Below are 27,884 nucleotides of genomic sequence, written 5' to 3'. Positions count from 1 at the left end.
AGATCCAGGCTCCCAAGCCCTCTCCAAATGATAGTCTCCAGAAAAACGAGTGTTGCAGAGACCTAACCCTCTGATTCCAAGTGTGGGCCACAGAGCATATGAATAAATTGAAACATCTCCCCCTACCATATGTAATTCACTAAAGGAGAAAGCCTTCTGATCCCTTTCCAGCAACCATCCACATTAATTCTCTAGGCAGCTAAGTCTCCAGTGATTGAAGCCTTCTCTTAACTCTTTCTCTTCCTATCTTTCACCCTTAGTTGAAAAAGATAATGCTGTTTCTCACCTGGGTCAAGATGCGTATCTCTGGGCACACTTTGGAAATCTGGTTATTCTGAAGGTACAGTGTCTTCAGGCCAGGCAGTCTTTCTAACGCTGAGGGCATCTTTGCTATGTTCTTTCCATTTAAGATAACGATTTTAGTGTTTTTACTACCCTTCAGTGCTCTTATTAACAACCTTTCAGCCATGGGTTTGGAAGAGAAACAGTTTCCTTATTACCCATCTTTGGAATCTCTAATTGCAGAATTGGTGTGTCATGGAAACAAAAACATTCTGAGATCTATCATGCTGAAGGCGGGAACATTGGATAATTTCCTGTGTAAAAGGTAGGGAAGGAAAATAACTGATTTCAGGTTTGGGGCAGGAAATGTACAAGATGAGCCTAGAATATCTGATACCAGAAACATGGAAGTTACCAAGGACTAATGAGATCACAACAAAAGAACATACAAGCCACTTCTAAGGGCTTCCATTAGTCTAAAACGGGAAAATCCGAGAATCAGAAAGAATGATGAATGGATCAAAATAAATTAAAATGTAGAGCTCATGGTATCATAAAAATAAAAGAAAGCCACTGATTACATTGGAACTTGCTGGGGAACCAACTCTTAAGACTGAAAAATAATAAATGGGAAAAAGCGAAGCACTTATTCCGCTTTTCCAGCACAAATCGTATTTCCGTGTAACCTAATCGAGTTGTTACTCATGGAAAAATTGAAGCCAATAAATGAGGAAGAAAATAATAGATTTAGGAAAATCACCATTTTTGCAAACCTAATGAAATAATGGATATATATATAAAGATCATAATTGGATGCTAAATGCATTAGATGAGAGGTTGACGGGGAACTTTTCAAGTATGAAATCAGGTTAATAACCTATTAATCAATTTTACCATCACTAAAATTGAGACAATCATATATTGTTTTTAGGTCTATCATGGTGTCATACAATAAAAATTACACAGCACCGATATTAAATATTCTTGAATCTGAGTTTAATCATGCTTCTATATCTAAATACCATCTACAGAAAATATGAGGAATAGAAAAAAAGCTAAATTAATCTCAGGGAAACAGTCAGCCAAATCTTGAAACTGGGAAATTCTATAAGGCAAATGACATACAATATTTAACCAACAAGTTAATGTCATAAATAAAAAGAAGGGGAAACTGTTATGAAAAAATGAGACTTAAGAAAAACAACAATCAAATGCAATCTGTGAATCTTGTTTGGGTCCTGATTTGAATAAAACTATTTCAGAGTCAACTGAGGAAATCCGATCATGGACTATGTAGCAGATGACAGGAATTACTAATTTTGTTATGTATAATAATGACATGGTGGTACTATTTTCTTAAAATGTACTGAACATTTAGAAATGCATCTGAATTTTCAGGTGAATTTTTTTTTAATAAGCAGGGCAGAAAAGTGAGCAGAAAAAACAGAATAAGATTGACCAAACATTGGTAATTATTGATGCTCAGTATTGGGTAATAGGGGTTCATTATATTATTCTTACTATTTTTTGTATAATCTTTGAAAATTTCCAAATGAATGATTAAGACAAAGGCTAAAGAGTAAGGGGAAAGAGATGAAGCCAAAGATATTTGATTAGAACCCCACCTGGGCCAGTTATGAGGCTTGGAGGCATTTGGGCTACATGCATGTATCATATCTGGAGTGCTCATTTCCAAAAACTTCAACACTATAAAATGCATTCTGCATTCAAAGTACTCAGAACACAATTCCATCTTCCTTTGTAACTCGCTTCATTCATTCAACAAACATTTAGCAGCACCTACTATGTGGGACACTGTTCCAGGCACTGGGGATACAAGAGTGAATTAAAAGGACAAATATCTCTCAATGAAATTAGATTCTAGGAGGAGAAAAAACAAGCAAATAAGTAAACCTAGTGTGTTAGATGGCATTAGATGCTAAGGAAAAAAATAATAAAACAGGTAAAGAGTTTGCAATTTTAGGGTAACCTGAGAAGGCTTCACTGAAAGGGCGCTATCAGAGACAGGAGCTTTTCCAAATAAGACGACGAAGCAAGTGCCAAAGTTGCAAAGAAGAATCATTAAATTTATACAGGCTATTATAATGAACATCGGTATCATCATAACAGTAAAATAAAAGGTGCTGATTAATAGAGTTCCAGTTGCTAGAATGATCATTTTTTAGGTACTTAATCACTGCTCTTTTTATTGAAATCTCTCTTCCAAACCTTCCAAACCTATTTTCCAGTGTCTTTATTTTGATACTATTTTAGTTTTCTAAGAACAATCATGCTGTTACTATCTGAACAAACTATTCATAAAGCTTTGTTTAAAAAAAAGAAGTCTCATCGGAGAAGGCAATGGCACCCCACTCCAGTACTCTTGCCTGGAAAATCCCATGGATGGAGGAGCCTGGTAGGCTACAGTCCATGGGGTCGCTAAGAGTCGGACACGACTGAGCGATTTCACTTTCACTTTTCCCTTTCATGCACTGGAGAAGGAAATGGCAACCCACTCCAGTATTCTTGCCTGGAGAATCCCAGGGACGGCGGAGCCTGGTGGGCTGCCGTCTATGGGGTCGCACAGAGTCGGACATGACTGAAGCGACTTAGCACTTAGCATACACTGAATGAAAATAATGAGACCACAGAACATGATACTCTGATCAGTGAAAATCTTCTTAAAAAAACACATTAAATAGAGAAATATAAAATGAGTAAATCAAATGTAAGGGAGTAGATTTTAGTATCATCTATCAAGTTTCCCAGTTTGTTTTCTTTGTATTTATATGTTGCACTCAGATTTGACATTCCCATGAATTTTATGTGACTAAATAAAGAAGAGTATACAAAGCAACCAAAACAAACATGCCAAAAAAATGAGACAACTCCAAGGAGAAAGCGAATACATATAGAAAACAATTAACTTATTAAGTACATGTATATTCAGTGCTCTGTGTTTAAGTTACTATCTTCACCGTTCCATGGAAATATAAATATGACGAACTAAAAATTTCAAAAAAAAAAAAAGAAGTCTCATAGAGACTCATCTCCTCTAAAGTAATGCTGTATGGCTAGGACCCCCGCTGACAGTCTAAATGGGTAATTTTTTTCCTGCTTTAAAGGGCTAAAAGGCCAATGCAATCTAGTACTGCTTTTTTATTAATTTTCCTAACCTAGAAAATCTAGTAAACATTTTTAATTTCTCCTTCTCTCTTATTTCCAATATGTAATCAGTTCTATTAATACTGCCTGTTCCAGTTATGTATTGCTGAGTAACTTAATGGCTTAAAACATTATATTCACAAATTTACAATCTAGGCAGGACTCATTTATCCTTGCATTCTTCCCATCTACCCCAGCCCTGGGCAGGCACGCTCAGTTGCTTCAGTCACGTCTGACCAACTCTTTGTGACCCTATAGACTGTAGCCCACCAGGCTCCTCTGTCCTGGGGATTCTCCAGGCAAGAACGCTAGAGTGCGTGCCATGCTCTCCTCCAGGGAATCTTCCTGACCCAGGGATTGAACCTGGGTCTCCTGCACTATAGGCAGATTCTTTACCACTAAGCCACCAGGAAGACCCACCCCAGCCCTAGGTAACCACTAATCTCCTTTCTATATGTTTGCCTAGTACAAACATCTTTATACAGATGAGAACATGTGTCTTTCACCCAACATAATGCTTTCAAGGTTCATCCAGAGTTATAGCATGTACTTCAGTCCTTTTTACTGACTAAAAATACTCCATCCTATAGCTGTACTATATTTTACTTGTCCACTTATCAGTTGATGAACATTTAGACTGCTTCTGCTTTTGGCTACTACAATAGCGTTATGTTCAATTTTCTTGGGTGTATACCTAAGAGAGGTCATACGGTGCCCTTTCAGGAACTGCCAGATTGTTTCCCAAAGTGGCTTCATCAGTTTATGTTCCTACCAGCAATGTATAAAAGCTCTTCATTTTGTACTGTCGTTTTTGACCCAAATTGATACAATCAATCCCTTTAAAAAATGTTGTAAGTTTGCCTTGAAACAGTTCGTAATTCACTCCATCAGACAAAAGCCACATCCCAAATCTCTTTGCAATACCCTTTCTCTATTAGAGGTTCCCAAGTGAAACTACTGTGGGATAGTAGCTTTAAGAATTTTAGAAGCTCTCTAGTCTGCTGATTAAGATATGTCTTTAATCTTCCTGAGGTCCTAACAAAGGGTTTTACAGTCATGCCCTTGGCTTCATCTTTGGAGCTCATTTTCCTGACAGTTCCCTGATTTGCTATCTGGAAGTGAAACCCTTAGCTGCTCAGTCATATCTGACTCTTGGCGACCCCGTGGACTGTAGTCCACCAGGCTCCTCTATCCATGGAATTCTCTAGGCAAGAATACTGGAGTGGGTAGCCATTCCCTTCTCCAGGGGATATTCCCAACCCAGAGATCAAACCCAGGTCTGTTGCACTGCAGGCGGATTCTATCTGAAACTCACTCCTTAATTTTACCATCATTTACTGTCTGGCTGGCTGAAGCACAAGCTGGAATCAAGGTTGCTGGCAGAAATATCAATAACCTCAGATATGCAGATGACACTACCCTTATGGCAGAAAGTGAAGAAGAACTAAAGAGCCTCTTGATGAAAGTGAAAGAGAAGAGTGAAAAAGTTGGCTTAAAACTCAACATTCAAAATACTAAGATCATGGCATCCAGTCCTATCACTTCATGGCAAATGGATGGGGAAACAATGGAAACAGTGACAGACTTTATTTTTTTAGGCTCCAAAATCACTGCAGATGGTGACTGGAGCCGTGAAATTAAAAGATGCTTGTTCCTTGGAAGAAAAGCTATGACCAATCTAAACAGCATATTAAAAAGCAGAGACGTTACTTTGCCAACAAAGGTTCGTCTAGTCAAACCCATGATTTTTCCAGTAGTCATGTATGGATGTGAGAGTTGGACTATAAAGAAAGCTGAGCGCTGAAGAATTGATGCTTCTGAACTATGGTGTTGGAGAAGACTCGACAGTCCCTTGGACTGCAAGGAGATCAAACCAGTCAATTCTAAAGGAAATCGGTCCTGAATATTCACTGGAAGGACTGATGCTGAAGCTGAAAACTCCAATCCTTTCACCACCTGATGCAGAGAATTGACTCATTTGAAAAGACTTTGATGCTAGGAAAGATTGAAGGCGGGAGAAGGGGACGACCAAGGATGAGATGGTTGGATGGCATCACCACCTCAACAGACATGAGTTTGAGCAAGCTCCGGGAGTTGGCGATGGACAGGGAAGCCTGGTGTGCTGCATGCAGTCCATGGGGTTGCAAAGAGTCAAACATGACTGAGCGACTGAACTGAACTTAACTGTCTGGAGTGGCTAAGAATGAGAAAGTTTTGCTTTGCTTTTCAAACCCCAAAGTTTGCAGCTCATTTATATTTAATAATTTTTCCTCTTGCTTGCCTTTCTCCTTCATCATTTACTATAGACAGCTAGAAAAACCCAGATAGCACCTTCAATACTCTCTAGAAACCTCCTCAGGGAGATCACCCAGCTGATGAGATATACTTAAATTCCATGTTAATGCTTACTGAGATCTCTGTTAAACTTTCTTCCACTATTAACAGGAGTTACTTTTCTTCCAAATTCTAATAATATTTTCCTCATATTCCTCACCAACATCAGGCTCCTGCTAACAATCTCTTCAAGGCCTTTCTAACTTACACCTGAGGCCAAGTCCCAAAGCTCATTACATGGTTTAAGTATTTTGTTATAGTACCAAATTCTTTTCAGGGCTCAATCAGAGAAAAAGACCAACTAGGAACCATATAGTTTGACTTCAGGTCATTATAGAAGCTGGGGAAGCCATCTATGCAGGTCTGTTGCTTTTGTGTCTGGTGCTGTGCCCACCCCAAAATTCAGAGATGCTCAAGCAACAGATCCACCAGAAGTGCGAGAAGCTACAGGCTTCATGAAAAAAATGACCTGTCTTGTTCATTACTATGTCCCTAGTGCCTCGGTGCTATATGGTGTTAGCACCTCTCTAAGGCCCAAGTGCTTGCACACTTGAGAGTTAACAAAAGCTGAAGATTTCTATTTAAACGTGTATATGAAACTGCACAAAAGAAAAAATAACTACTTTTACTGAGCATTTATTACATATCAGGCAGTGTGCTAAATTCTTTATGTAAGTGGACTTACTTAGTCCTTATAAAAGGCAGGGCTTGGCACTTTTTTAAAAAATCAGGAGCCAGATTGTAAGTCATTCCTGTTTAAAAAATTAATAAATTCAGCAGCTTTGTGCAAAAGCAGTAATTTGTTTCAATAAGCCATATTAGTCACCCAAGTATACTGAAAGAAGACAATCGTAAACTTCTTCCTGGTCAGTATGTTAATAAAGTTTTTTTTTTGTTTTGGGTCTGTATATTTATTTTCAGCAACCCCTGGGTTAGGAAGACCCCTTGCAGGAGGAAATGGCAACCCACTCCAGTATTCTTGCCTAGAAAATTCCATGAACAGAGGAGCCTGGAGGGCTACAGTCCATGGGGTCGTGAAAAGTCAGACACAACTGAGCACACACTTACCCACACTTATTTCAGAAGTCATTATCTTCTAGGTTTGTTAAAATCAGATCATCCTAACCGACACAAGTAGGTAAATTAACTGTAACACACTATCAGAAGTTTTAAAAAAAGGAAACTCTCCTGGGTTCCATTCTTCAACTAACCAGAAGACTCAAGAATTCACCAAGGGTAATATAAATTAAAAGACAGCCCTTCTGTGAGCAAGAAAAATTCTAAGTTACTATCTCATTTATTCTTAGCCTAATGAAACTAATATTCTATTAGCCTAATGAAACTCCTAAGAGTCATATCCTATCCACTTAATTGACCTGATAACTATTAACAAACCTTAAGCACTTTATAATATATAGGCCTAGCAATGTGATAGACATTTTAATAGTGAGTTCCTTGTTTCTAAGCACTTAAAGACTAAGGGGAAATAATAACAACAATAATAAACAACTAAATGTAAATAACTATTTTAAGTGTATAGTTACTAGAAAGTAACATGTATGAACCGGGGTGCCTAACCTAGCCCAGCTGGGAGAAGCCTGGGGAGCTTACCTCAGTCTGAGCTGAGACCAGGAGGACAATCAACTAGGTGAGGCAGGTTGGACCCAACTTCAAGTGTTAATCCAAAGGCCTTCTAGGAGGGAACAAGGTGGGATAATATGAAGAACTGCTGCTTCTGAAACTCACTTTAAAAAAAGAATTAGAAACCCTGTGAGTTCTACTTTTCCACAAGATGGAGAAAGATATATTTCAAATAAGACTTAGAAAAATCAACGTATGTAAATACACAAGACAGGAAGAAAAAGCTCATTCGTTCAGTAAAAGTAAAAACAGTATGAAATTACAAATGAAATTTAAAAAAAAAACCCTGACCTATTGCTTCAGCTAGTTCCTAACAACTTCTACCAAGACAATGTAGTAACAAGTATGTGCCAGCAGTAACTTGCAGATTTCCTTCTTACTGCTTCATTTTCTTACTCATGTGTATTTATTTTTCTTTAACATCCAGGAACTTTAGATAGTCTTCTAATTTGCCCTTCATTATTTTAAAATAACAAAATAATATATAAATATTAGAATCTCTATTATTTTCAATTATACATGAGGACAAAATAAAAACTAAATAAAATTCTAAAAAAGTTTTCTCTACTATATTCTAAAAGTATTAAAGAATAACAATTTGAACAATGCTGATTTAATTCATCTTTTATTTTTTCTTTTAGCAAACATTAGATAATATGAACAAAATTGTACTGTTCGTTAGTTACACATCCTTATTTGCTTTATATGTTATAAACATACTTAAGCAGATAAAATTCACTGAAGTAAATTAGACATATTTCAGAACTCTGACATATACTTTTCTAAGTCAGGACAAAAGAAAGCTTATTAGATTTCCCTAAGAGATCAGCATCATAGAGCAAACTAAACTAGTATATGCTGCTTTTAACTTAACATGTGCCATTTTTCAGACTTTATTTTAGCTTATAGCTAAAATAACTTTTATCTCAACTTTTATGAAAGAACAGAAGCTGAAACATACAAATCCTGTCCGTAACCATATTGGCCATTTAAAAATAAAAAAATATACCTATAATCAAGAAAATTCTATTCACCCTGCTAGAAAAAAATAGCTACCAATAAGTTATTTTACAATACTTTAAATATAGTGGGAATTTACAGTAACTAGATTTCACTGTATCTTATTTTATTGTTTAATGCTTCTCTTTTAATTTTAAAGTAATAGATTACCCATCGCCCCACCCCTTGCAAAAAATTCCAGATCCAGCATTACAAAACAAGCGGCCGTCAGAATATATTTTGCTTAGCAGGCAGAATGGTTCTTAATTTTTGCAAGTGTTAATACCTTCATGCAGTACGTATCTGCTCAAGATGACCACAATAGTTCCCCACACTGTCGCCTGCTGAATACATAATACTGATACCCTGTTTTTTATGTTATAAAACCCAGTTGTTGTTATTTAGTTATTCGGTCATGTCCAACTCTGTGACACCACAGCCCACCAAGCTCCTCTGTCCATGGAATTTTCCAGGCAAGATTACTGGAGTGGGTTGACATTTCCCATTACAGGGGATCTTCCCGACCCAGGGATCAAACACAGGTCTCCATATCTCCTGCATTGCTGGATTCTTTACTACTGAGCCACTGGGGAAGCTCATAAAACCCAGTATTTACTGAGAAAAATTAGTTGCATTCATGGAGAAAAAATTCAAACTTTAGATACACTTGATGTAAAATGTTACTAGTTACTCATCTGAGAAAAACAGATCAAACCAAAAAGGTCTCATTATCATAAAACCCCTTACATAACAAATTACCACACACATTTGTACATATGGGTGTACTATCCTTCTTAAAATATTTTTATAAATAACCTAAAATCTGATTTGACAAATCACTCAACTGAAAAGTACTGTACTGATTTTATTATACAGTCTTGACTCAACATTGGCTTTCAGCTTTATCCATATATATATAACATAAAAATTCCCAGATGTTTGAAACAAATATTTTCAAATATTTGAGGAAAGATGAATTAATAGGGCTAATAAAATAATAAGTAACAAAGGCTTTCCCTAATCCTAGAGAATGAAGCAAAAAGAGAGACCTTATAAGACAAATTGGAAAAGAAGAAGAATTTGAAGTAAATTTGGCCTTGGACCCTTTTACATTGCTACTCCTTCAATTTGCACAAGTTAAAGAATAACAGAAGCTAATAATTATTTCTCAGTGGAAAAGGGTGCAAGGAAAGCAAAGCAGCTGAGTAGTGATGGAGAAAGTACAACAAAGAATATAAAAATTTACAGTTAAGATAATCAAGAAATGATGTCACAACCATTCTGAAGTTGAGAAATAACAAGGAATAATCAATGAATTAGAAAAGCAATAATGTGCTGCATCATTTAAAGTTATATACAAATAAAAGACTTATTTTTATTTTTATTAAAGCAACCTTCTTAGCTGCACTTTGATGGGGTTATACAAAAATGTCACAGCATCAACCTAAAGGGGTGGGATGGGGAGGGATAGGAGGGAGGTTCCAGAGGGAAGGGATATACGTATACTTATGGCTGATTCATGTTGTTACATGGCAGAAATCAACACAACATTGTAAAGCAATTATCCTCCAATTAAAAATAAATTTTTAAAAAAGTCACAGCATTAATCCCATCAACAGCAATGTTACTGCAATCAAATTATTTATAAACATTAATTAAATTTGCTACCACCACCACATTATTGCAATGTCAAAGAGACTGAGTCATTTCACTTCTTCACAAAAAATTACATTGATATGGTTACTGAAAGCTTTCAGTAATAAGGAGAAAAAAATATTTTTTAACAATATCAACACAGAATAGAATGTTCAGAATTTTATATTTAATAAAAATATCAACAATCGGGGTATCATCTTGGTCTATAAATTATATTCTCCACAAAGAACTTACAAGTGTTTTTAAAACACCATTAAAGGGACACTGGTTAAAGTTTCTCTCGGACACATTTTTTTAAAACCTATTAGTAGCTTTGCCATAAAACTGATTTAAGGTAGTTGTGTTTTTTCAGAAACACTGAGAATAATCCAATACTTGGTATTAATACTCAGATCAGCACACTGACATAATAGCAACATTTTATAGACTAGCTGCAATTTTCAGTAGCTGTGTTCACCAACCGTGTAACAGAATTGTAGTGTTCTCCTAAGCCATATGCATGTCTCATATAACTGAAATGAAAAAAAGGAGAAATAAGTAATTTAGACAAAAGTATTTCACTGTATATAAATGTTTCATGTATTTAAAACCAAGTACTCTGAATTAATCACTTCACAGGGGTATCATTCAATAGACTTCATTACTTAAAACTGTAACACCATTTAAAAAGCATCACCAGTGAGTAAAATCAGGTTCAATAACTTTGCTGAGTTTGTCTGGTAAAACACAATCATTAGAGTGAAAAAAAAGACTGAGATGGCAAATTCTCCATGCTGTGTTTCAGAGAACTCTCAAGTATGTAAAACACTTTTACAATATGAAGAAAAAAATCTCTACGGAATAAACAATAAGGCAACGTGAATGTATTTCAGCTTTTACACTTGTTGAAACTTTTAGCATTATTAATGTCAAACCAGAAAAACATGAAAAATAATCCTAAAATTTTGTAACCTTTAGAAATGACTTTATTCTTAACTCATACGTAAGAATAAATCCCAAAAGGTTTAAGCAATTATCTAAACCATGTATTTTGACAATGCTTTCTAATTCTGTAATTGCCTTTAACATGAAATAAGCATAATTAATGCTGCTGAAAATAGACTTGTTTTGATTAATCAACATACATAACCTAAAATTTTTCATAATCCCTTTTGTCTTAATTATGAAAAATATTAACAGTAGGAATTTCTAAGTACTTACACAAGTATTAATGGATCTTCTGGATATTCTTCACCAACTACTATAGGAGGAGAATCTGCCTGTATTATCTCTATTGGTGTCCGTAAAATGTGAGATAGGGCTCTTAGCTATAAAAGACAAAATGGAAACTATATATATATATATTTATAAGAGAAATAGAGATAAATCTTATTCAAATCATAGACTACTGAGTTGATGCATGAACAGGGCAACCAGTCAGAGCAGGGATCTACTTCCATTCCTTAATACACACCAAGCTCCATAAAAGGGCATGGAATGGAGGGTGCAAAACAAGCTCTGGAAATCCTAGCATCCCATCTAAGTCTTCAGAAATCGTACACAGAATTTCTCTTTAATAATTTAAATTTACTCCATTGTGAGAACAGCAACTCTTATTTCAAATGAATTCACAAATGATTTAAGAGAAAACGTCCTTCAAAAGATGTTTAAAGGTTTTTCTCAACTTAAAAAAAATAACATGTCTCTAAAACTCACACTGATTTGAGATTCTTATTAAAAAGTTCAAGCATTTTTAAGTATTCTTAATGTAGTCACAAAGCTAACCGTCTCAAGTTTCAAAGACCCAGGAGAGGCATATAAAACATTAAGGCATATAAAACAAGTTCCCTCTGGTGGCTGAGAAGAGGTACAAATATAGCACTGCTAAGAAAAACACTCTGATGAAGCAATCATGTCGTATCTTCAAACTTAATTCTTGAAGTGAAATACTCAGAGTCACAAACTATTTGAGATGGCTAATCATCATTACACAGCAATATTAATAATACTGCTAGATTCATCCATGTAGCACTTTAGCTGGAAACTTCACTGCATATAGCCTTTGCCTTATTTAATATATACAAATGGCCTATCACGTACACATGGGGTTTTATTATCCTCATTCAATAATCAGGAAACTGGAGCTCAGGAGGTTGGCTGATTCCCCCAAAGTCAGAAAACTGAGAAGCAGAAGGAGCCAGCACCCAGCCCCGACTCTCCCTGTTACTCCCTGACTTCTAATGCTCCAGGCAACCTCATCGCCACCTGGACACTCAGGCGTTCTATTTTTCTTTAATGAAACAAAGATAACAGTAAGATAAATAATTAGAGCTTAAAAAAAACCATGATTAACTCCCTACAAATGACTAAATGTATTTTCTTGCAAGTAAATTTTAATGCATTAAATTACTGCTTTCAAATCAGTCAGTATCAACTAGGAACTCAAGACACAACTGTAACAGGTGTGTTATGGTAGGATTTGACCTGTAATCTCACATAAAAATATTGTTTTCTATTCCTGAAGTTTTCCAATGTGATTTTCATCAGGTGAGCCACCTGGGTAAAATTTTACTGTATTTGAGAAAAATCTTCACTTTCATAAGTCCATAAACTCACATATATTGCCAGGAAGCAAGATCACAAATGGAAACATGCCGACACAACAGTAGCTTCACCAACTCACAGATCAAACACTGGGCTATTTAAAATTAAACAGTGCTTCAGTTCCCAAAGGTACATAATTAAACTGAAGGCCTAAGAATATTAACTCCCTGTATCAATGTTTTATCAGTAGAGAAATAGCAAATATATAAAGAAAAGGAATTGTCAAAGAAAAATTTGGATCATCTGAAAAATATGTCTGAAACCTACAGAAGGGATTTAAAAATAATTAAACAATTCTACTATGAATAATAACAAACTTACCTCAAGTTGACCTCCCCATGCAGCTGTGTTTACAATATCATCACAGTACTTTCCAAACTCTTCTGTAGGAAACAGATCAGAATATAGCACTTTTTAGAACTCATATTAGATCCCTTTCATAACTCCCACAGGGCCTGATGAAACTGCCCAAGTTATGAACTTCCTCCTTCTCCACCTATATTCTCCAGAATTTAATACACTTCCCAAATCCAAACTTAACTCACTCCAACTTTCCATCCAAGAGCAAAGCAATTCATCTCTGCTTCTCTCCCTCAACCTGAGGTCTAGCAATCTCAATCTACATTATAAGCCTACCTCTCTCTTGATCCAAGTACTGACCCCAAAATTGCCACCATATTCACACTGTAAAATCCAAATCTGCATCTGAAAGAATATGCTGAAAGATTAAAAGACGCATCCTCTATAAAACGGGCTTCACTATAAAACCCTGTAAGAAACGTGAGAAGAGAATTCAAGTACAAATGAGTTGCAACTCCTTTCCCAGTGACTATCTGAAGACATTGACATCAAATAGTGCCTCCACATATTTTGGAAATGTTTACTTTATTTGTATCAGTTCTAGCCAAAGAAAGGTCTTCCTTTATCAGTCTTGAGAGAAGATAAAAGACCTAACTGCAGAGTTTATAATGGCATATCTTGAGCATACACACACTGCTGTTATACAGAAAGTTAAAGTCAGAAAAAACACTAACACCCTTCCTGTTTAGAGGAAGGAAAAAAGATTATGGGCATCTAGGAGAAAATACATCCCTTGTGCCTGTCGTATTCACTGTCTCATATCCCAGTGTTGCGAGCGGTGCATCAGCACACTGCGGCCTTCAATCAACACCGACTAAAGGATTGAGGATAATTGCATCTTTTGTCTTTTTCTCTGATTCACCAAGCTGAGGTATCATCTCCTCTCCCCCGCCCTACAACTAGCACAGCTGGGGACTTCATTAAACAAGACAACCTTAACCTTCCCCTCTTCAATCCACCCTGACCATATGAGTTACTCTCAGCGGATACTGCCACATCTGCTGCCTTATCTCAAGGACTAACTTTCTCCCTTACTCTCCTTTCACTTTCAGGAACTTTTTCAGATTTTTACTTGTTTCTTCCTTTATTTGCTAGTTGTGCTTTTTTTTTTTACCTTCCCAACTATCAAAGATAGTATAGAGAGTAATAAGGCAGGTTTTGCAAAGTCAAATTTTGCCTGAATATTATGGCTTATTCAGAGTAAAAGTAAATCTTCCAAAGTACAGAATAAAAGGAGGAATTAGTTTTCCTAACCATTCTCTACTGATCGTTTTCAGGCCCGATAGTCGCAGAGACTAGGCAAAGCTTAACTTTGCGAAATATGAACTTATTAACACACTTTTTAAACTAGTAATATGAACCCTATTCCTATTTTTATCTTTAAGATTAATATTTTCAACTACAAAATAGTTAAGTACTTAAAAAGATCTTGATAAACCAAAATGTGCTATCATCTACTAAAGTCATAGAAAATAATTTTGCCTAAATGTTGAGACTTTTCCCCCTCCCATAGGACTATTCAGGCTTTCTTTTTTTTTTTTTATTCTCAGTTCCAGAAAGCGCTTTACTTAATAACCATCACAGCTACAACAGCAACAAGACATAGCAGCAAAACATAAATTACCTGGAGTATACATTTCTCCTGTATTAGGATTTGTTAAAAATGGCAGAAAGTCTTCCACGTGACTTTGCATATAGTTAGCAGTCTGACATCTTAAGGCAGCCACAGTCAGAACGCCGTTCTGCTCTTTCAGCTGATCTTCAATGGCTCTATACATACAGTGGCCATCAGATGGAATCTGCTTAATTTCCAACTGTCTAGCTGCCAATATTTGAGCAAGTTTTTCACTTTCTATATGTCGAGCTCCACTTAAGTTTTCAATTTCAGCTTCGGCTATCCTTTCTTCCCGCTCCTTCTCCAATGCAGCCTTTTTGTCCTATGCAAAGGGTAATGTAGGAAAGTTAATTCCTAATAATTAGGACTTGCTTACATTTATCATGGGGACAGAAATATAAGATTCTCAAAAACATTTTTCTCCCTTCTCCCACAAGCACTATCAGACAGACGATCTCACCACCTGTAGAATTTTCTATACTGTGAACTCTTTTAAAGGCAAACAGTATTTCTCATCTGTGTGTACCCAGCACCTAGCTCTGTCTTGGAACAAAAGAAAGCTCTCAAATTTTTCTGTGAAGTCTATTTGAAAACTACACACCAAGTTTCTAAAAACTTGACTTACTGATTTCAACGTACTATGGTAGATTGAGTTGTGCTAGGCCTTAAAGTAACATCATTATCATACTTAAGTCCAAGCGTTATAACTTATTACTCCACCAGTGAGGTCTTAATGTGCTAAATCACCAGTTAATGAGCAAGGCATTAATTTGCTTAGGTCTTTAGAAGGGTATAGGAGCTCTATTTATCTGGCATTAAAAAAAAAAAAATGTACACATACAAACACACACACATTTAGCTTAAGTAAGATAAAAACATTCTTCTCTATTAAAAAAGACTATCACAGATAATCTAAAGTCCCCCTTAAGGACCACTGCCAATCTCTCAGTGCCTGCTCTAGAGATCTGATATGTATCCCTCTAGATTTTTTTCCTATGCATTTTAATAAATACAGACGTACTCACAGAAAATTTATAGAAAATAGTATTTTAACAAAAGTGCTATCATACATTTTTCAGCTTGCCTTCCTTCTATTCAAATTTCCTAAGAAATCTTCCCATGCCAACATATGCAAAGATGGGATGGAGAGAAGGTAATGAGAGATTTATGACATGAAGGATGGATAGGAAGTAGAGTGGGAAGGCTACGAAACAAGAGAAAATTCTTGACACTTGGAATAACGAGGATCAAAAGACAGAAAGCACTATATGTTTCATTCATGGCTGAACACAGTTCATACAGCTAGAATGCCAGAGAAAAGTGTCAAGAGATGAGGTGGGAGGCAAAAAAGATGGAACATAGTTAATATGCAAGTCAATCCATACACAGTTTAAAAAGCACTAGAAGGATATACATAAAATAGTGCTTTTCTCTGGATGGTAGGATTACAAAATAAGTTTTGTGTGTGAGCCTACATGTGTGTGCGAACATGTTTCTAAACCTCCATGGTATCTTTTGCATGCCATGGTATCTTCCCAAGGAGCTCAATGGTAAATGTCAATGCAGGAGATGGGGTTCTATCCCTGGGTCAGGAAGATCCCCTGGAAGAGGAAATGGCAACCCACTCCAGTACCCTTGCCTGGAAAATTCCACAGACAGAGGGGCCTGGTGGGTTACAGTCCATGGGTCACAAAGTGTCAGACACGACTGAGCAAGTAGCACGTGTGCCTGCCTGTGTATGTAAACATCTCTCTAGCTGTCCACGGTATGTTTTACTTGTATGCTGAGAGCAAGTATTTTCAATTTAAGAGAATAAAAAGTTAAACTACATTCTATAAATCTTGATGTACCAGTAGCAAACTACAGTGAAGGATTTGGATAAACCAAGAAAAAGAAGATACAGGTAAAAATTTTTATATCCCCAGCTCTGACCTTTCCTTAAGGGTAGAAAATATGAATGGAAAGGCAAATTTCAATTTCACTTAATGCCACCTGCTTCTACTATGTGCTTGTGATGTGCCATGCCAGATAAAGCTAGTGCTTTCTAAGTTACCTGAATCAAAAGCAGTATTATCTTAATAAAACATTAACCTATTTAAGTTTTTTCTTTCCAACTCAAACCATGCCAAAAGTAACATGATACAATTTATTTCACTGCATATCTACAACTGTGGATCACAGTGGCATAAAACCTTAAAACACAAGACGGCACTATTACTTTTTAAAAGACTACAGAAAACATTTTTCAGAGGAGAGAGGAAGAATAAGCACCTTGAATATCATCGAATCCAAAACCCCTCATTTTCCTCTTCTGAGGAAACAGCACAAAGAATGATTTCCAAAGGCCATACAGTTGGTTAGAAGCAGAGCAGGGACCAAGGACAACACAGAGAGCTCCTTCTGTCCAGGCCCCTGAATCAGAATCAAAGTTGGAGCAGTTGGAGCTGGAGTTAATGATGTCAAGAACTACTGGAAACCTGGAACTTTACACTATCTGTAAAACCTTAATTTAAGCCTCTAAAATACTCATCCAAGAATTTCATTTTTTTCCCCTCCTGCTCTGCTTCAATATCACAAAGCAATTGCAATTCCTTTCCAGGACACTAGGTAGAAAACACATCAGATTGTTTTCCCAGCCAGGCAGTTTTCCAATGGCATGAGCAATTTCCATTTTACAACCCTAGTCCTGGAGATAGAATGGCATCAATAAACTCGAATGAAAATGTATGTAAGATGAAAATAGCACAATAGCACAATAACTCAAAAATACACTGTCAGTAAAACTAGAGTCATTTTGGTATAGCAACAGCAAAAAAACAAGTCTGAAGATAAATCTTAAGAGCTGGGAACTAGTGCAGGAGTTGTAAACTTTTAGCATGCCACTGAGACAACTGGGGCCTCAGCTTTCTCATTTATAATAAAGAAACTGATGGAGATCTCATTCAGCTCTCAAATTTCAAGTTTTTGGAACCCGGTTCTTCTAAGTTCTACTTCAGGCTGTTTCTACCATACCAGTGAGTTTTCACTGAAGCTCTCTGAAATAAATAAAATATTCCCTATGCTTTTCTACATTAAAAATATGGGATTTGCTCTAAAATATTCCAGTAATAGATCTTCATAAAGTTTTGTCATGTTTTTCTACCAGAGAGTCGTTATCTCTCCCAAAGATAAACATCATTAGTTAACTGACTTTTCATTCCTTGGTGCCTCTGGGTGGGCAGGAGTGGGGGGTGTGGTGGGAAGTGGTTCAAGGTAAGTCTAATACCCAACTATCCACCCTTGTTTCCAGGTCCCATTATAAGCTCAGTGTTTTCTGTTCCAAAATCCCATTAACATAACAAAGCAATAAGAAACTTTGTGTATTACTTATGAGGGTGTTTTCTCTGCCAAGTGTTGACTTGGCAGAGAAGTGCTGCCAATCTGCTGAGTATAAAAATATACATTTTTTGACAGTATAGCTGGGAAAAGTATGCATTTCAGCTATGCAATATTTTATGAGAAAAGTAACAAAATGTTTGAGAAAGGTAAGTTTGTTTTGTTTCCTAGGGACAAGGCAGAGTGAACAAGTTTTGATAGACATAAAGGAGCTGTGTCATTTTCTAGAATTAAATAGGAGCTACTCTAAGATACAGGGGCTTCGTTGGTGGCTCAGACAGTAAAGCGCCTGTCTGCAACGCAGGAGACCTGAGTTCGATACCTGGGTGGGGAAGATCCCTTGGAAAAGGAAATGGCAATCCACTCTAGTGTTTTTGCCTGGAAAATCCCATGGACAGAGGAGCCTTGCAGGCTACAGTCCATGGGATTGCAAAGAGTCAGACATGACTGAGCAACTTCACTCTAAGATACGGGCTTCCCAGGTGACACTAGTGGTAAAGAATCTACCTGCCAGTGCAGCAGACTCAAGAAACACCAGTTCAGTACCTGGATCAGGAAGATCCCCTGGAGAAGGAAATGGCAACCCATTCCAGTATTCTTGCCTGGGAAATCCCAGAGGAGCCTGGTGGACTACAGTCCGTGGTGTTGCAAAAAGTTGGACACAACGATGACTGAGCACACACACTCTAAGGTGTATACTATATACCTACTATACACTAAGCAGCGTCAATTCCAACAAATACTTTGTTATGCAAAATTTCTGCCCTTTACTTCTGACCTATAGAAAATAGATGACAATTTTAAGACTATAACAGAAAGAACACATATCATTAAGTAGAAAGCTGGTGAACTAGATAACCTCTAAGACACCATAAAACCTAAATTTCATGAATCTATTAAGCTCACAGTTATAATTACTCAAGAATAAAATTTTACATTAGTATAAGAAATGCTTGACAATTTGCAACTTAAGCAACTTTCAAACAAATTGTCTTAGGTTGAATTTCTTAAGCGGTGTACTATGCAATAGTTAAACACAGTGAACAATAGTATCATTTGTTGACCCAGCAGTTCTTCAGGCCTTGTGTTAGGGCTTTGGAAACAGTAAATTATTTAACATTCACAATAACTCTGTGAAGTAGGTATTATTTTCCCCTATCCTATACATGGGCTTCCTTGGTGGCTCAGGTGGTAAAGAATCTGCCTGCAATGCTGTAGACCTGGGTTCGATCCCTGGGTCAGGAAGATCCCCTGGAGAAGGAAATGTCAACCCACTCTGGTATTCTTGCCTTTAGAATTCCATGGACAGAGAAGTCTGGTGGGCTACAGTCCAAGGGGTTGCAAAGAGTCCAAGGGGTAAGACACGGCTGAGCAACTAACACTTCCACTATCATTTCATACATGTGAAACTAAGGCTTAAAAAGGTTAAGAATCTTCTCCAAAGCCACCACAGTGGGATTAAAATCTCCACCTGACACCAATTCCATGCTTTATTAAATGTACATACTAAATCATATTTACTACTAAATTATAAGATACAAGCTAGTTTAAAAATAAGCATTTAAATCCTAGAAAACATTGTGTTAATAAAACAATATTTGAGAATAAAAAGACTGGATTTAAACTTCTTGTTCTTTTTCAAAGTGAAAAGCCCTTTCCTATCTAACCGCATTCCCATAATTTTGATATCATAAACTTATTACGTCCAATAAGTTTCCTTATAGCTTTTTTTTTTCCTTATAGCTTTTTGATGATGCAAAATTTCATTCTCACATTTGTTTTTGTGCAAGCTGTCTCACTTACTCCAAATAGCCTAACTAAATAACTATATTTCCTTAAAATACCAACTATTTAACACTTAGCACAATGAATTTTTCCTTCTCTAAATTTTCATCACAACTAACCTATATATATATATATAGACACACACACACACACACACACACATATATAACTACATAATCCTGTTAATTTTATGTACCTATATATCTTGCTTAACTTCTAGGTTCAAATTCTTCTTTTATCACTTAATACCATAGTTTTTAACCAAAGTTGTACATCAGAATCACCTGGGCTCAGACTCTTCGGATTCTAAATTAAGTCTGGAATAATATATTTGTAAAAAATATCCTTTGCACACCCCCCCTCCTAGATCCACCCTCCTATGAGAACTGCAGATTGGACATATGCCTATTTTCTTATCTATAAAATGAGGATAAGAAATCCCACTTCACAGGATTACTGTCAAGACTAAATGAGATTTCATATAATCTAAAGCCTAATAAATGTTAGTTCAGGTCCTTTGGCAAGGAACTCCCTTTTTTTTTTTTTCTATTCCCCTCCAATACAACACCTAAGATAGTATTACGCACACAGCACTAAGAAATACTAGGCGACTTTCATACCCGTCTCTTTTGTGCTTTTGATATCCGAAGTGGCTGATTCTCAAGTACCAAGTTTGAAATAGTAACAGCAACAGAATCTATCTAAAGGAAACAAAAAACATTACCAAGTTAAGGAAAAATACCTTTAAGTTATTATTCAAAGTATTAGATTATTAAATTATTATTGCAAGTCACATATTGCATGTTATTCCACAATTCAAATCTGAATAACAGCACTAGATACAATACTAAATGATATGGTTGTATCTACTTTCTCTATATTTTAGGGAGAATTTATCAAGTTCCCAAGAACTTTCCTTATAGCTCTACAAAGACAATGCTCATTTCTGCATGGTTTCCTTCCTTCTCAGAATGCCTTCTCCATTCATCTAAATACTCCCTACACGTGCCAATTCATTCAGCGTGCCACCCTTCCCATCTCTAAATGTTTTACTTTATAGAATATATAAGGTCCTGTGTTGGCTCAGTTTATACTACTTTCATAACCTCAAAAGTGGGGGCAGAGGCCTTCCTCCATCATAATCAGCCAGAACCTGATGAGCACTGCTTCTTGACCCGAGCAGAAATTTGTTAATTTATAGTTATCATTAAGACATTACAACCAGTCTTAATAATCAAATGACTGTTATATGTTTGCTAAAGAAAAAAGATGTTAGACTTATCTACCATCTGGATAAACAGCTAGTATTTTATTACCACAACTATGTATTAAGGTAGTTTTTAAGTGACACATACAATGAAACATATCAAAGCCTCTAATAACACGAGTCAGCAGTCTCTAAGGCTTTGGCCCAAATGATCAAAATGTCAAAATAAGGTTAAGACTTCAAAGAGTGGTTATCAACTTTAGTGAAATAGGATTCTTATAGTTTTTCAGAGGAATGTGCTAAAATTTACAAACTGCCATACTGACAACAGGCAAGATACAAAGGAACAACTGGGGAAAAAAAGAGAAAGAAATGACAAAAGAATTCAGGTGACATTCTGGAAGAAAACAAGTTTCAGTTAAAATAAAAAAAAAGGTAATAGTTCAAAGTATGAGGGGAGTTTGTATTTTAACAATTGGACAATATGTAGCTTAACAATCAAACATTTTTTACCTTGGAAACCTAGGAAAGAAATCTTACAACTGAAGGGCCTGAGAGACTAAACTATCTCACTAACAGAAAAGATAGGGAGATAATTAGGAATGCCATGACTCTAACAATACAAACACCTGGAAGCATGCCTTGTTACTTGGATTTCAATAAAGTGTGTTAAAGGCAAGGAAGGCCAAGATCTTGATGAATGGCAAGAAAACTTCAAGAAAATAAAACTGTTTGATACTTGTAAATTAGTATAAACAAGCCATTTTCCCTGTCAACAGCAGACCAAAAGTAAACCAAATAAAATTTATGGTAGATAAAATCTTGCATAGACATTAGAACTTTTCAACTATCAAAAATGAGAGTGAGGTGAGGGAGTCTATGATCTTTGACATCTAAAACCCATGAAATAAACTATCACTCTAGATTAAAATTATAACAGAATTCAGTATTCACCTTCTGGAGTAAGACAGCTCTAATTGTGAATTCCCCCTTTGGTACTCAACAGTTGTTAGAAACTTAAAACGAAGTTTTTAATCTCTCTGAATCCGTTTCCCACTTTAAAAATGGGATTATCTACACTTACTTCAGAGGTAACACTGACTAGTGTGTTATTGTGAGAATTATTTGAGAAAATGAATGCAATATGTTAAACAAAGTATGTGGCATACAATACATCGTGTGCAGCTATAATGATGAAATACATAGTAGCTAAACCGATGACAGTTAACATGCTCCTATTTACCCAAGAAACATCAGTAAATTTCTATGTATTACAGCTTGCTCATAGAGCACTTTCATAACTTAAAAAATGATTTCACATTTATTCTATTTCTTAGAAATATCTGTGCTTAAACAGCAGTAGTATTTGTATCATATATGTGAAGAAATTGATGCTCGAGAAGATTAAGTAAATTTGCCCAGGTTTTATTACCCTACTTAATAGCAATTCTGACACTAGGAGACTGGTCTTCCACTTTCTTTTGGCAAAGCTTCCTCTAGTCCATTTTATCAATTTGTTCACCTTTGGGGCAGTAGACTTTCTTTGCGGACCTTCCTTAAAAAACACACTACCATGTCAATCTGATCAGAAAAATAACAATGAAAGGTGATGCCTGAGCATGACCAAGTGCCTTCTTTCCCTCCGCTTTTACAATTTTATCTAGTTAATTGTGTAACAGAAGTGGACAACTGGTTTCCGATGTTGTAGACAAGGAGAAACATTACTTTCACATACTTTACTCTCTTTAGAAGTCAGCTTCAACTGATCCAGCTCCTCTCTATGCTTCTGTTCCATTTCTGCTTCTAACTTAGCAACATCTTCTGTAAGTTGCTTCCTCCTCTTTTTGTCATTCCTGGGAACAGCATTCTTCATACTCTGTATTTTGGCTGAAAAGCCACCAAAATCATTACGTCAAAAACCCAGGGATTAAGAGGAAATAAGAAATAATAGCAATAAGGAGATGGTAAGAAGAAAAGGGTATAGGAAAAAAGTAATTATAAAAGCAAACAGAGAAATCACAAAACAGACAGCTACAAAGAAGAGTCCAGATGAAGCTGAGACCCTTTCTCAAAAAAAAAACAAAAAAAACTAACATAACAGAGAGTTTGGTGTGGGATGAGGAAAAGAGGAGGGGGGAGAGACTTAAATGTTTAAATCTTTCAAGTATCCTTTCCGAGTCCTTAAAATCGAGGTGAGATATTTCAAAACGCACCCATTAGGGCCAAGTGTCGGTAACTAGGGCAGGAACGGGAAAGGGGGGCCTGGGTCCAAGACGGTGGCTTCCGAGGGTTTTCAGAAACCCGCACCCCGGCGGCCTCGCAGGATGGGGGAACGCGGCGCATCCGAAAAGAGGAAGCTTTTGAAGGTCGAGGGGATTAAGGGGGCTTGGAGATGTAGGTCACTGGCTACCCCGAAGAAGCTTACAAGGGTTCAGAAGTCCCTCAACGTTCCCAGAACCGACCCGCCACGCTCCCTTCCCTGGGTCCTGGCGACTCCTGGGTTCCCACTCCCCCGTCACCTTGCAGCTCCTTCTTCTCTTTGCGATGCCGTCTCACCAGCTGTTCCTCCTCATCAAGCTCCTCAGTCAATACAGCCTCCATGACGCCCAGCACACGCGCCGAGGAGAACAGCGCCACGGCCTAGCGCCACCTTCCACCTTTCAACCTTCACCCCGCGCGCCATTGGCCGCGACTGGCATCCAGTCCCGCCTTAAGGCGGTACCGGATCTCAAGTCAAGGGCTGCGCGTGCGCACTCTCTTGACCCGCGGTGATAGGGCGGGGAGGCGGGGTGGAGCGCGTCGGCCGGTTGTGGGTGTGGCTCCGTCGGCTGAGGTTTGCTTGTGAGCGCTCGTCTATTGGCCCTGACTTGAGGCGTGCAGAGATGACGTAGCTTGAGGCGGGATGACGTGGCGGGAACCGTTTTGGACATTTGTTTTGTTCGTTAACCGAAACATCTTTCCCTTTTGGTCCCATTGCTCGGAAGGGCTGTTCAAAAGGTAAGAAAGAAAAAACATTTCAACAAAACCTTGAATAATTCTCATTGGGAATCTTTGTGTTGATTCAGTCAAACAGTAGGGAATTAAGTTCTGTTTCTTATTTTCAAGGTCCTGATACCGCAGTTCCGAAGGAAAAGAGCTAGTTGAGAAAATGCTGCCTCTCGAAACGAATATAACGGTGGAAACAGAAGAGATAGCAAGGATTAGGTATATCGCACCAGAGCTTAAAGACCTATGCTTAATGATAAAAATTGCTATTGTCGGAGCACTTGAGAAGTGTGAGGGAATTGAGAGAACAGAAATGTTCAAGTCTGATGGAGCACAAAATCGAATTACTGAAGTGAACGCAAAACGAGAAATTTTCAGAGCATGCAGAAAAAAAAAGAAAAGAAAAAGGAGTCAAGTAAAGAGAAGAAGGGAGACCTCCATGGCCTGTCCAGGCAATAAAATCTACGCATAATAGGAATACCTGAAACAGAGGACAAAGCAAATGAAGCTGAAACTGTAATTAAGGAACTAACTGAAGAAAAATGTTCAGAGTTAAAGAAGAAACTAGATCTGCAAATAGAAAAGGCTCTCAGGGTACCATTAAGTTTTAGTGGAAAGAAAGCAGTACCTAGGTATATCCTTCTAGTATTTTTAAATTGGAAGGGTAAAGAAAAAAAAGTCAAGTATCCCAGAGAAGACTAGCCGCTTATAAAGGGATGAAAGGTAGCCTGACCTCAGATTTTTTCCTTGCAACTGTAAATGCCAGAAAACAATATCTACAGTTTTTGCTCAGAGGCTTCGTCTTATCCTGCTCTTTACGACCCCGTGGACTGTCAGGCTCCTCTGACCGTGAGATTCTCCCAGCAGAAGTAGTGGAGTGGGGTGCCATTTTCTCCTCCAGGGGATCTTCCCCACCCTAGGATGGAACAGGTGTCTGTTTTGCCTCATTCATTGGCAGGTGGATTGTTTACGTGGGAAGCCCATCTATGGTTTTAAGGGAGAATAATTTTGAACCAGTTAGATGTCCTGACAAGTTATTTCTGTACCAAGGCAATTGGAAGCATTCACAGATATGCAGAGGCTGAGAAAGTATATCTTTTAAGTACTGCCCTTGAATTCTTTGTTAAATGTTGTACTGCAGCCAACAAAAAAACATGAATTAAAATAACAAGAATAAGGAGGCAACAGTATGAAAAAATTGGTGGTAAGGTTTAGTTAAACAGCCTTAAGGTTACAGTGTTATGTAGAATTATAAAACTAAATGCAAACATAAATATGTAAATTGGGTCTAAAATTTCAGCTTATGTCTTTATAAACTTAAAAGACATGCTAAAGGTTCAATATGTAAACAAAAAAACTGCTTTATTTTTAGCATGTAAAGATATGCATGTTCTTAAGCTAAACATGTAAAATAAAAGGACTTCGTCTCTGCGGACAGAACCTGTACAATACAGGCATATCAAATGTTAACCTGACAAAATGGGAAAACCAGTCGTACAGTTTTGTTTCCTCTAGTTTTAATTATAGAAGGAGGAAAGTAGCATATTTGTCTGTAATACTAATACTAGTAGTGTAAAAAGAAAATTTATAAATTATTGATTGGGGTGGTAGTGGATTGAAACGTTTAAAGTACATCTTGCCTGTGGAAATTCAGTACCTACTGCTTTATGTAGTAGATCATTGTAGGTAAATTTGACAATGTTACAAATAGAAATAGAGTACATATTCAAATTGTAGGGGAAGTGGTGAAAAACAGCAAGGAAGCATTAAAATTGGCATAAAATAGGTTGATACAGGTAGTGCTGAGTTACCACACTCAAACCGTTAAATATTCCTATTTTAAAAGATTGAAATTGGGTCAAAAATTGATCTATAACCCAGGATACTCACATTTATAGAAAACAAACCGTTAAACAGTTTAAAGATAATGAAAACAATGGGTCATAGAAATGCAAGTAGGGAGCAATATTTTTATTAGACAACTCAACCTATAACATTCATAAAACATACAGTATAGGTTGTAACATTTAAGATGGTTTATGTGGTAGATAACATGGCATTCATTGTAAAATAAATGTTCAATACCTTCAGTGATAGTTTTACTGATGTATATATGTTTTTAAAAATTGTACATTTAAAATTAGTACACTTTATGTACTTAGAATTAATAAAGTAATCCTTTAAAGAAAATACACATTGCAAAAACTGTTGGACTGTGACTTCAATACATAAACCATGTAGTAAACCAAATAAATGAAAAGTTCAGATAATTAAGGAGTAAATAGTTCAGAGGTATGTGTGCATTTACATTATTTTCAAATTGTCCTGAAACATTTCTAAGTGATCTTATGCTAGGGTGCAGAGAAAACTTTAATATATTTCTAGAAATCACAAATGATCACATTGCAAAAAAGCCTAGAAACTAAGTTAAATGCTGAAAAATCAAATATTTGAAATTTTTTACTGTTATGAATTATAATAAATGCTGATAATTTAGGAACTGCAACAATAAGAACATTAGGAGTTGTATATTATGGGATGGATGTACAAAAGGCAAGGAGCTAGGAATGAGAATACTGGATGAAGAATGGCACGTGCACCTAGGAAAGACCTAGTTACGGAACTTTCTCAATTTTGCTACCTTCCAATTCTAACTAGTGGAGTTACTTCAATATAAACTATTCTAAGTGCCATAGTTAACTTCTCGTTCAGTTGCTAAGTCATTCAGTTACAACACCATGGACTGCAGCACACTAGGTTTCCCTGTCCTTCACTATCTCCCGGAGTTGGTTCAAACTCATGTCCTTTGAGTCAGTGAGGCCACCCAGTCGTCTCATCCTTTGTAGCCCTCTTCTCCTCCTGCCTTCAGTCTTTCCCAGCATCAGGGTCTTTTCCTGGTTCTTCACATCAGATGGCCAAGTATTGGAGTTTCAGCTTCAGCATCAGTCTTCCAATGAATATTCAGGACTGATTTCCTTTAGGATAGACGGGTTTGATCTCCTTGAAGTCTAAGGGACTCATGAGCGTCTTCTCCAGCTCCACAAATCAAAAGCATCCATTTTTTCAGTGCTCAAGCCTTCTTTATGGTCCAATGCTCACATTCTGTACATAACTACTGGAAAAACCATAGTGGCAGATTTTTCACAACTGAATTTTACCATAATTCTAAGGAGTTAACAGTTGACTCTTTAAAGAGAGAGAAGCTAAATTGTCATCTCTCACTACCAACTGCTGCCCCCCCATCACTGTTTTGTTATTCCTTTCTCAGACTTCTGTATAATACTTCTTGCTCTACAATCTTTATTGAAAAGTATCATCCTTAGAAAAGCAGCATGAGTATTGCCTTGGAGCTTGTTAGAAATGTGGTATGTCAAGGTAACAGCGGCACAGATTAGATTATAAAATGTATTATTAAGCATCTATAAGCCTTCTCAGGTCACACAGTGCATTGCACATTATGAATGTTTAATAAGTGTTAAATAGTATTAGGATCCAGAAACAGGTCCGCTCAAGCAGTGTTACTGTATGAGAGATTTTGTGACTGAACTATAAGGTATTGCAGCATCCCTCTTTAAATCAACGGTTTGGTCTCATTTTCTAAATATTTCAGATGAGAACTAGGGCTTCTGTTTTTCTTTGTGAAGATGGAACACAAGGAAAACTTCAGATTGAACAAATCCAAATTTTTAAATGTTGAGTACAATTTAAAATGGTAGAAAGACAGTTTCCCTATGGTCCAGTGGTTAAGAATCCACCTTCCAATGCAGGGGACGTGGGTTTGGTCACTGGTCATGAAACTAAGATCCCAAATGCCACAACTCCTGAGGATGCATGCTCACTCAGCCCATGTACAAGAGAAGCCCCAAGAGAATGTTTGCACTGCACTGAAACAGGAGA

General features: G+C 36.9%; 2 protein-coding genes, 1 long non-coding RNA gene and 1 other non-coding gene across 14 annotated transcripts in view; 1 reads left to right on the top strand and 3 right to left on the bottom strand.

The window, feature by feature from the left end:
• Window positions 1-517, bottom strand: part of LRRC69 (leucine rich repeat containing 69) — a 75,787-nt gene extending 75,270 nt beyond the window's left edge. For all 5 annotated transcript variants that reach the window (XR_014055775.1, XR_014055776.1, XM_081496853.1 and 2 more), the window contains exon 1: window positions 287-517. Coding sequence is in view for 3 of the 5 variants with exons in the window: in XM_081496853.1 (XP_081352979.1) it covers window positions 287-469 (183 nt within the window). In the remaining 2 variants the exon portion in view is untranslated. The remainder of the gene's footprint in view (window positions 1-286) is intronic.
• Window positions 518-3,788: 3,271 nt separating this feature from the next.
• On the bottom strand, window positions 3,789-3,860 carry TRNAY-AUA (transfer RNA tyrosine (anticodon AUA)). The gene has a single exon. It is a non-coding gene; the product is annotated as a tRNA-Tyr (tRNA).
• A 3,532-nt stretch (window positions 3,861-7,392) lies between these two features.
• OTUD6B (OTU deubiquitinase 6B) lies at window positions 7,393-23,637 on the bottom strand. Of its 7 annotated transcripts, none has more exons than XM_081496860.1 (8): window positions 23,522-23,637; window positions 22,738-22,889; window positions 20,416-20,496; window positions 14,645-14,957; window positions 12,982-13,043; window positions 11,278-11,384; window positions 10,539-10,589; window positions 7,393-7,471 (listed from the first exon to the last, which is right to left on the bottom strand). In XM_081496860.1, the coding sequence occupies exons 1-8, from the start codon at window positions 23,601-23,603 to the stop codon at window positions 7,459-7,461; spliced, it is 861 nt and encodes a 286-aa protein (XP_081352986.1). In that variant the 5' UTR covers window positions 23,604-23,637; the 3' UTR covers window positions 7,393-7,458. The 7 variants fall into 7 exon arrangements, 6 of the variants coding, with proteins under 6 accessions (XP_081352986.1, XP_081352982.1, XP_081352983.1 ...); XM_081496856.1 differs by having other exon boundaries at window positions 7,395-7,526; XM_081496857.1 differs by having other exon boundaries at window positions 7,399-7,526; window positions 12,982-13,040.
• Window positions 23,638-23,880: 243 nt separating this feature from the next.
• LOC145509006 (uncharacterized) lies at window positions 23,881-26,177 on the top strand. Its single transcript, XR_014055778.1, has 2 exons — window positions 23,881-23,999; window positions 24,108-26,177. It is a non-coding gene; the product is annotated as an uncharacterized LOC145509006 (long non-coding RNA).
• The last annotated feature ends 1,707 nt before the right edge of the window (window positions 26,178-27,884 follow it).

The sequence above is a fragment of the Giraffa tippelskirchi genome, chromosome 6 (assembly GCF_054371585.1).
Source record: "Giraffa tippelskirchi isolate mGirTip1 chromosome 6, T2T-mGirTip1v1.2.pri, whole genome shotgun sequence".
Taxonomy (NCBI): Eukaryota; Metazoa; Chordata; class Mammalia; order Artiodactyla; family Giraffidae; genus Giraffa; species Giraffa tippelskirchi.
Note: the sequence above shows the minus strand (reverse complement) of the source record. Positions and strands in the feature narration are given on the sequence as shown.